This window comes from Pristiophorus japonicus, chromosome 13, assembly GCF_044704955.1.
Source record: "Pristiophorus japonicus isolate sPriJap1 chromosome 13, sPriJap1.hap1, whole genome shotgun sequence".
In the NCBI taxonomy this organism is placed as follows: domain Eukaryota; kingdom Metazoa; phylum Chordata; class Chondrichthyes; family Pristiophoridae; genus Pristiophorus; species Pristiophorus japonicus.
The window spans coordinates 30,158,779-30,169,193 of record NC_091989.1 but is presented as its reverse complement, the minus strand read 5'-3'; the positions used below and the strand labels follow the sequence as shown (position 1 = coordinate 30,169,193).

The following is a 10,415-nucleotide window of genomic DNA, read 5'->3' as shown; positions in this document are numbered from 1 at the left end:
TCCGGAAGCGGCGTCAGTAGTTCACCTTTCAACCCGCGTTCCAGCGTCATTTCTTCCTCGCTGGCCGGAATTGTCAGCAGAAACGTAATTGCCGCTCCTAGTCTAAGTCGTGAGTCGTTAGATCCCGGACTGGCCGCCCGAGCCGTTGGATCCCGGACTGCCAGCCCGCCCGTGTCGCCAGGCCCCGGACTGCCCACCCGAGCCGTTAGATCCCGCCCCGCTCCGCTCCCAGAACCATGGGACTCACAGTCTCGAGCATGCTGGAGAGACTCTTCGGGAGGAAAGAGAGGCGGATCCTGATGGGTAAGTCCAGGTCAGCTCCCGGTGTGTCCGGGGTCCAGGGGCAGGAGACCCAGGTTAACATTTGAAACCTCTTCAGACTTGATACTTGAGTTCTTGAGCCTGCGAGAATGAAAACAATGGATAATTCTAATTGTCCAGGTTTCAGTCTGTTGGGAGCTTCACTCCGGGAGGGTGGTCGGGTGTCAGAGTCTAAAGCATAAGTTGGCACATTTGATTCTTGTATAGTTTTGTTATAATAAACCATTGCCATCTGTGCAAAATGTATTAATTGATTCCAGACTTGTCCATTTAGTACATGTAGTGTATTATTTACAATCTATATTAACGACTTGGAAGAAGGGACTGAGTGTAACGTAGCCAAGTTTGCTGACGATATAAAGATGGGAGGAAAAGCAATGTGTGAGGAGGACAGACAAAATCTGCAAAAGGACACAGACAGGATAAGTGAGTGGGCAAAAATTTGGCAGATGGAGTATAACGTTGGAAAGTATGAGGTCATGCACTTGGCAGAAAAAAATCAAAGAGCAAGTTATTATTTAAATGGAGAAAGATTGCAAGGTGCTGCAGTACAGCAGGACCTGGGGATGGGTACTTGTGCATGAAACACACATGGTTAGTATGCAGGTATAGCAAGTGATCAGGAAGGCCAATGGAATCTTGGCCTTTATTGCAAAGGGGATGGAGTATAAAAGCAAGGAAGGCTTGCTACAGCTATACAGGGTATTGGTGAGGCCACACCTGGAATATTGTGTACAGTTTTGGTTTCCATATTTACGAAAGGATATACTTGCTTTGGAGGCAGTTCAGAAAAGGGTCACAAGATTGATTGCGGAGATGAGGGGGTTGACTTATGAGGAAAGGTTGAGTAGGTTGGGCCTCTGCTCCTTGGAATTCAGAAGAATGAGAGGTGATCTTATCAAAATGTATAAGATTATAAGGGGTCTTGACAAGTTGGATGCAGGGAGGATGTTTCCACTGATGGGGGAGACTAGAACTAGAGACCATGATCTTAGAATAAGGGGTCGCCCATTAAGACTGAGATGAGGAGAAATTTCTTCTCTCCAGAGGGTTGTGGCTCTGTGGAATTCGCTGCCTCAGAGAGCTGTGGAAGCTGGGACATTGAGTAAATTTAAGCCAGAAATAGTTTCTTGAACGATAAGTGGTTATGGAGAGCGGGCAGGGAAATGCACCTGAGTTCATGATCAGATCAGCCATGATCGTATTAAATGGCGGAGCAGGCTCGAGGGGCCATATGGCCTACTCCTGCTCCTATTGCTTATGTTCTTGTGTATTGCTGGGGCTTGGGGTCTGCTGTATCATGTTATGGTCCCAAAGCATTGTCTTTGTTTTGGTGATAAATTACAGGTTGATCAGTTCAGAAGGAGAATCTGCACCGGGAACGTTAACCTGTCCTCTCCTTCCAGCCAGGTGGACCTGTGCTGTATTTCCAGCTCTTTTAGAATCATAGAATGATACAGCACAGAAGGAGACCATTTGACCCATTGTGTCTGTCGGCTCCTTGAAAGTGCTGTCCAACTTTCCCCATAGCCCTACAAATGTTTCCTTTTTAAGTATTTATCCAATTCCCTTTTGAATGTCATGATTAAGACTGTTTCCACCGCCCTTTCAGTCAGCATACTCCAGATCACAACAACCCGCAGAGTAAATATTCCAGTTGAGTATTTTCACTTTTATATGGCCTAAAACAAAAGCAAATTAGTGTGGAGGCTGGAAATCTGACAAAAACAGAAAATGCTGGAAACATTCAGCAGGTCAAGCACCACCTGTGGAGAAAGAAACAGAGTTAACGTTTCAGGTCAATGATGTTTCACTAACTCCAGCCTCCCAACAGTCAGGCTGTTTCTGGTTTCTTCTTCATTGCTCAAGGTTAGTTCCACAATAGGTGGTGTTGATTATGGTAAGTTAGGGCCAAGTGTAGTTACCATTTTAAACTGATCTATTATTATTTTATGTAATACATTAGTTTTACATTTTAAATTGCTATGGGTACAGTAGCATCGTGCTTATTTTTTTTTAATTGTTCTGGGCTACGGGCATCGATGGCAAGGCCAGCATTTATTGCCCATCCATAATTGCCCTTGAGAAGGTGGTGAGGAGCCACCTTCTTGAACCGCTGCAGTCCATGTGATGCAGGTGCTCCCACAGTGCTGTTAGGAAGGGAGTTCCAGGATTTTAACCCAGTGACGATGAAGGAACAGCAATATATTTCCAAGTCTGAATGGTGTGACACTTGGAAGAGAACTTGGAGGTGATGGTGCCCCATGTGCCTGCTGCCCTTGTCCTTCTAGGTGTAGAGGTTGCGAGTTTGGAAGGTGCTGCCAAAGAAGCATTGGCGAGTTGATGCGCTGGTGGTGAAGGGAGTGAATGTTTAAGGTGGTGGATGGGGTGCCAATCAAACAGGCTGCCTTGTCTTGGATGGTGTCGACCTTCTTGATTTGGAGCAATACTCATCCAGGCAAGTGGAGAGTGTTCCATCACACTCCTGACTTGTGTTTTGTAGATGGTGGAAAGGCATTGGAGAGTCAGGAGGTGAGACATTCATCACAGAATACCCAGCCTCTGACCTGCTCTTGTTGCCATAGACTTTGTGGTTGGTCCAGTTAAGTTTCTGGTCAATGGTAACCCCAAGGATGTTGGTGGTGGATTTGGCGATGGTAATGCCGTTGAATGTCAAGGGGAGGTGATTAGACTCACTTTTTGGAGATAGGCATTGCCATGCACTTGTGTGGCATGAATGTTACTTGCTACTTATCAGCCCAAGCCCGAATATTGTCCCAGTCTTGCTGCCTGCTGACACTGACTGCTTCATTATCTAAGGAGTTGCGAATGGAACTGAACACTGTGCAGTCATCAGCGAACATCCCTACTTCTAACCTTATGATGGAGGGAAGGTCTTGATGAAACAGCTGAAGGTGGTTGGACCTAGGACACTACCCTGATGAATTCCTGCAGTGATGTCCTGGGGCTGAGATGATTGATCTCCAACAACCACAGCCATCTTACTTTGTGCTAGGTTATGTTCAAATCCCTCCATGGCAGTTTGAGAACTTGAATTGAGTTTAATAAAAAGCTGTTATCAATAAAAGTGACCATGAAGTTGTCAGAGTTGTTGTAAAAACCCAACTGGTTCACTAATGTCCTTTTTAGGGAAGGAAACCTGCCATATGGCACTACCACTGTGCTAAATATGTTAGATTAGGTACAGATCTAGCAGCACAAAAGTGGGCATCCATGAGGTGCTGTGGGCCATTTGCAGCAGCAGAATTTTATTCCACCATAATCTGTAACCTCATGACTCCGAAAATCCATTGCCATCAGGTAGGATGACCAACTCTGGTTCTGTGTCGAAAAGCTTGCCAGGAGCAGCATCACTTTTTTTGGGGCCGCACAGCATGCACGTTTTTTTCCATTTAAAGACTGGTGAGCTGGCTGCGTGGGACCACCAGAGCGTTGCATGGCTGCACAGCTTAAAGGAGACATTGGTACCAGGTGTACCTGAAAATGTGATGCCAACCTGGTGAAGCTACACATATGCATGCTAAACAGCAGAAGCAGCATGCTATAGAGAGAGCTAAGCAATCCAACAACCAACGGATCAGGTCAAAGCTCTGCAGTCGCAAATGGTGATGGACAATTAAACAACTAACTGGAGTCATACCTAGCACAAAGGAAGATGGTTGTGGTCATTGGAGGCCAATCATCTCTGCTCAAGGCATCGATGCAGGAGTCTTGAACTAATGATTCTACCTTTCAGCCAATTTCCCAGACTCCTCCTTCACCATCCCTGGGTATGTCCTGTCCTACCGGCAGGTGGTGGTGGCAGAGTGGTATACAGTTGGGAGGGAGTGACCCTAGGAGTCCTTAACATGGACTCTGGACCCCATGAAGTCTTGTGACTTCAAGTCAAGCATGGTCAAGGAAACCTCTGCTGAATACCACCTACTGCCCTCCCTCAGCTGGTGAATCAGTACACCTCCATGTTGAACACCACTTGGAAGAAGCACTGAGGGTAGCAAAGGCACAGAATGTACTCTGGGTGGGGGAGTTCAATGTCCATCACCAAGAAGGGCTCAGTAGCACCACTAATGACTGAGCTGGCTGAATGCTGAAGGTGCTGAGAGAACCAACACGAGGGAAAAACCTACTCTATCTCGTCCTCACCAATCTACTTGTCACAGATGCATTTGTCCATGACCGCATCGGTAGCAGTGAACACCGCACAGTCCTTGTGGTGACGAAGTCCTGTCTTCACACTAAGGACACCCTCCATCGTGTTGTGTGGCACTACCATCGTGCTAAATGGGATAGATTCAGAACCGATCTAGCAGCTCAAAACTGGGCATCTATGAAGCGCTGTGGGTCATCAGCAGAATTGTATTCCACCACAATCTGTAACCTCATAGCCCACTACATTACCATCAAGCCAGGTGACCAACCTTGGTTCAATGAGGAGTGCAAAAGAGCATGCCAGGAGCAGGCATGCCTAAAAATGAGGTGCGAACCTGGGGAAGCTGCAACACCGGGCTACATGAATGCTATCAGGAGAAGCAGCACGCTGTCAACAGAACTAAGCAACCCCACCATCAACGGATCCAATCAAAGCTCTACAGACCTGTCACATTCAGTCATGAATGGTGGTGGACAAACAACTAACAGGAGGAGGCTCCATGATTACCCCATCCTCAATGATGGTGGAGCCCAACACACGAGTGCAAATTACAAGGCTTAAGCATTTGCAACCATATTCAGCCAGATGTGCCGAGTGGATGATCTATATCGGCCTCCTCCTGAGGTCCTCGCCATCATAAAAGCCACTTCAGCCAATTTGATTCACTCGACGTGACATCCATAAACGGCTGAGCCCACTGGATATAGCAAAAGCTATTGGCCCCGATAGCATCCCAGCTGTTGTGCTCCAGAATTAGCCGCGCCTCTAGCCAAGTTGTTCCAGTACAGCTACAACACTGGCATCTACCCGACGATGTGGAAAACTGCCCGTATATGTCCTGTCCACAAAAAGCAGGACAAATTCAATCCGGACAATTACCAACCCATCAGTCTACCCTCAATCATCAGCAAAGTGATGGAAAGGGTCGACGACCCTTTCCATCAAGCGGTACTTACTCACCAATGACCTCACCGATACTCAGTTTGGATTCTGCAAGAACCACTCTGCTCCGGACCTTATTACAGCCTTGGTTCAAACATAGACAAAAAAAGCTGAATTCCAGAGGTGAGGTGAAAGTGACTGCCCTTGACATCAAGGCAGGATTTGGCCGAGTGTGGCATGAAGGAGCCCTAATAAAATTGAAGTCAATGGGAATGAGGAAAACTCTCCACTGGCTGGAGTCATGTGTATCCCAAAGGAATCCCAAAGGTTGTGGTTGTGGAGGTCAATCATCTCAGCTCCCAGACATCGCTGCAGGAGTTCCTCAGGGCAGTGTCCTAGGCCCAACCATCTTCAGCTACTTCATCAATGACCTTCCCTCCTGGAACTCCTTCCCTAGCAGCACTTTTTGGGAGCACCTTCATCACAAGGACTGTGGCTAAACACCACCTTCTCGTGGGCAATAAATGCTGGCCTTGTCAACAACGCCCACATCCCACAACAGAAAATAAAATAGTTACCACCATCGAATCCCCCACCATAAACATTCTGGGGACACAATTGACCACAAAATCAACCAGACCAGCCATATTAACACCGTGGTGACAAGTGCAAGCCATAATCTGGTTACTCTGGGATGCATGTATCACCACCTGATTGTGTAAGAGAGGCAGTCCTTGTGATGGAGAGGATATTGTTCTGTAAAGAGGACAAAACGGGTTATGAAATTTCAGATGTTGCAATGAAGTGGCTACAAATACTGCTGGCTTCCATTTTAAAAATGGCATTGAATTTCAACACGAAAACAGGCCTTTTAGCCTAACCAGACCAGGTTGTTCATCCTCCACACGAGCAGTATCTTATCCCTTTATTCCCTTTCCTTCAATCACCAGCTACCACATGGAGTGGTTCAGGCGACTAGCATAGACGCCTTTAAGGTGAAACTAGATCAGTTCACGAGGGAGAAAGGAATAGAAGGATATGTTGTTGGGGTTCAATGAATACGGGTGGGAGGAGCATCAGGGCCGGTGTACATCTATTGGGCCAAATGGCTGTAAATTCTAAGCAACCTATTCTTAAATTTGACATGGTTGCTGCTTCAGTCACCATCTCCAGTACTGAATTCCGTAGCCTTGTAACTCCTTTTTAAGGAAAGTTTTTCCAGCTCTCTCTCCTAAATCTCTTGCATTAATCTTGTATCGATGTCCCCTTGTTAGATTCAATCACTGAAAAACCACCTGCTTCTATCCACTGCCTGTTTCTATCCACTGCCTTCTTACTTCAAAACTTTATGTAGATCTATCATCACCCTTAACCACCTCTGTTCTAATGAAAACCACACTTAAAAAAAAACCTCCGGTCTAGCTACAAATTTGTATATAGTTCCTTCATGGGTTGTATGTGTACATTTAATTAGGGAATGCTGCATAGAAATGTTGAGGATTTAATATACTGTCATTGATGCTTTAGTACTATGTAAGTTGTCTAAACTAATTTGTTTCCCTCTGTACCTCCAGTGGGACTCGATGCTGCTGGTAAAACTACAATTCTGTACAAGCTGAAGCTGGGCGAGATTGTCACCACCATTCCAACAATTGGTAGGTTTCATTTTTGGGGTAGAACAGAAACATTCATTGTTTTCATTTAGTTCCTTTAACTGCTCAGAAGGTAAGCAGCTGACTACTTCCATCTCCACCACTTAGCTGCGAGATGTGCAAGAAGAACAATCCCTCCATTAAAGGATCTTGCGTCTTTAGTGTTAAATATACAACTTGCATTCATACAGCACCTTTAACATAGAAAAATGGGGCGTAATTAGAAAAACAAATGGGCACTGAAGCAAGGAGTGATCAAAAGCTGAGTTGAAGAATTGGGTTTTAAAGGAAGATAGGGAAGTGGACAGGTTTAGGGGGGAATTCAATAGTAAGGGGCTTGGGTGGCTAAAGGTGTGACCACCAATGATAGAGCAACCCCATGTCTGCGGATGATATTGCAGGGGACAACATTTGGAAGAGATTGAACAGCGATAATGGACCAAGGTGTTTGAGGATGTCATTTGTGACTTTGGTACAGCTGTGATTCCAGCAGGGAATTGTGGAAAAGGTGAGCATGGATTTGGGGACAATAACACATTCGAGAACTTTGGAGAGGAAGGGGAGATGGGGCAGTAATTTCAAGAACAGTGGTTGAGGGTGGGCCTTTTGAAGCGGGGGTGACGGCGGTTTGAAATGGAGGAGGACAGTACCTGAGGAGAGGGAATCATTAATGCCATGGGAGCCAGGGCGATAGATGAGCTTGGAGAGGGTATGAAGTGAGATTGGAGAGAAACTAGTGAGACACATGGATTCAGGGCGAGGTACGAAGAGTCTGAGGGTAGTTTGACTTGGGTGAGGGGAAAGGAGGGTAGCTGGATGGATGGTCTCATTCTTGATGGCAAATAAGTTCATGAGTTCCTCACACTGTTGGAGGTGAGGTTGGAACAGCACGTGATCATAAATGTGCATTAGAGAGTTTGTCTGGATAGACACGTTAAAGGAGACCAGGAGTGCCGTAAAATCAGAGGAGAGAAGGTGAGCTGAGATGGAGATTGAAATTACTGCGATGAGTCACTCAGTGCAGAGGCTGAAGTAGGATATCTTGGTGAAAAGCTTGGGTGACTGGATGGTGTGGATGGTTGACGATGAGGATTTTAAAGTCGTGGTTAGAACAGAGAAGTTCCAGAGAAGTATGGGGAGAGACCAGGGTGAGACTTGGTGATGAGGGCTGTTACCATGTCATTAAATGTGGCTGGGCAGAGAGGCTTTGGTGAAGGGCAAGGTATCATCCGTGAACCAAGTTCCAGTCAAAGCCATAACATCTGTGTAATCATTCATCATAAAGTCATGGATGGCAAGGGGCCTTGTTTGAGTGAACGGACATTCTGGAGGGAAATGCGGAAAGGCGATTGATCCACTAGCAAAGCTGATGAGGGTAGTGTTGGGTGGGATGAGTGGGAGACGAGGTTAATACCCAATGGATACACTGGGCAGGAAGACCAATGAGAGGAGGCTGGGGCAGTAGTGTTGCTGCTTGTAAGGAGACAATAATGGGTGCCTTGATGGGCTGTGTGGAGAATACAGAGAGGGGCACAGCGGGCTGCTGAGAGTTTATTCAGCAGGGAGTGTGGCAGGAGAGTAGGAAGGCAGAGGAATAGTGATGGGTTGGGGTAGAGATTGGCAGAGGAAACTTATCTGAGGCACAAAATTAAAGATGGCATGTCTGATTGAAAGTGGAAGCAACCAATGGGAAACTTGATTTTTGACATTAAAAATAAACTGAAACTGTGCAGTACTGGAGCAGATTGTGGTCTAGTAACTGATCATTAAGAGATTCTCTTTCAGGTTTCAATGTGGAGACTGTAGATTACAAGAATGTCTGCTTCACCGTGTGGGATGTGGGGGGTCAGGATAAAATCCGTCCTTTGTGGAGGCACTACTTCCAAAACACACAGGTACGTGAATGCTGATAACTCCTGGGCATGTCCTGGTGTATTGCAGTGGTTCTCAAACTGGGGTCTGCGGAGAGGTTCCAGGGGCCTGCGAAATCAGCACAGTCATTAGCTGCACATTCGGAAACTAGTGACTATACCCTGTGCTGCCGTACTGTATCCTGCACACACGGGCCTGTACTGCCCGTATACACACACACACACACACACACACGGGCTCGTACTGTCTGACTGTATACACGCATATACACACACACACACACACACACACACACACACAGGCCTGTACTGCCCGTACACACACACACGGGCCCGTACTGCCCGACTGTATACACAGGCCTGTACTGCCTGACTGTATCCTACACACACACTGTAGATTACAAGAATGTCTGCTTCACTGTGTGGGATGTGGGGGGGTCAGGATAAAATCTGTCCTTTGTGGAGGCACTACTTCCAAAACACACATCTACGTGAATGCTGGTAAATCTTGTGCCCTGCACTTTCAACCGTTAATCCCGCGCCAACATGCTAATGATTGACTTGATCCTCATCTAATCGCCGTAGACGTCTCTTCAATGAACCATTCCGAGGAGTACTTTCTGGTCAGCTGCGGCCAGTTTGAACATGGCCCCGCCCCCTCTCCTGTGTGCATGGTCAGCAGGAAAACACCATCCTGGTTCAAATCACTGTTCCTTCATTGTCACTGGGCTAGAATCCTTGAATTCCCTACTTGACACCATTTTGGAAGCACAGATTGAGTGGTTCAAGGAGAAGGCCCACTACCACCTTAGGGCACCTAATGATGGGCAAGAAATACGGCCTTGCCAATGACACCCACATTCCAAGAACAAATATAACAAAGGTTTCAGACTTTGTCTCTGAAGATAGTCTCGTCCCTCTGCAACTAATATAAATAACTCTTTTTCTGCAGACTGGTACTTTTTTTGCATGCACTGAGTCAGAAATGGCAAAGTATAAACCTATTTGGAAAGACTGATTTTAAAGCCACCCATTCCCAATTTGTATGAAAGTTTAAATTCATGTTTGTATTCGGAAGGGTAAGTTCTTAACCTGACTAAGTGGGAACCCAAGTAAACTGAAAAACATACACCTACACCACGATGCACCTTCGCTAAATGCTTTTGCAAAAGTTGTACACAATAGGCTATTAGTTAAACAAAAACCTGTTGGGAATGAATAAGAAACTGGCTGAAGTGTAGAACATGATGGTTGAAGAAATTATGTTGGACTTGGGTATAGTTTTGAATAGGACCCTTGTGACCACCACTGGTTCTAATTGACACACACAATCTGGATTCAGAAACTCAGTGCAGAATAGTGACATTTGCAGAAAAGGCTCAAGTTTGAGGAAAATTGGAAGAGGTCATTCAGATTGCTGAATGAGTTACACAAAATATATAAAGAACAAACAAATTTGCACTTTAGGACATTCCAAAGTGCTTTGCAGCCAATGAAGTACTTTGACATGTAGTCACT

At 46.0% G+C, this 10,415-nt stretch overlaps 1 protein-coding gene across 1 annotated transcript in view; it reads left to right on the top strand.

The window, feature by feature from the left end:
• The first annotated feature begins 34 nt into the window (after nucleotides 1–34).
• The window catches only part of LOC139278477 (ADP-ribosylation factor 4-like), a 30,926-nt gene continuing 20,545 nt past the window's right edge, over nucleotides 35–10,415 (top strand). The window contains exons 1-3 of the mRNA XM_070897295.1: nucleotides 35–303; nucleotides 6,949–7,029; nucleotides 8,812–8,921. Of these exons, the coding sequence (XP_070753396.1) occupies nucleotides 237–303; nucleotides 6,949–7,029; nucleotides 8,812–8,921 (258 nt within the window). The 5' untranslated portion in view covers nucleotides 35–236. The remainder of the gene's footprint in view (nucleotides 304–6,948; nucleotides 7,030–8,811; nucleotides 8,922–10,415) is intronic.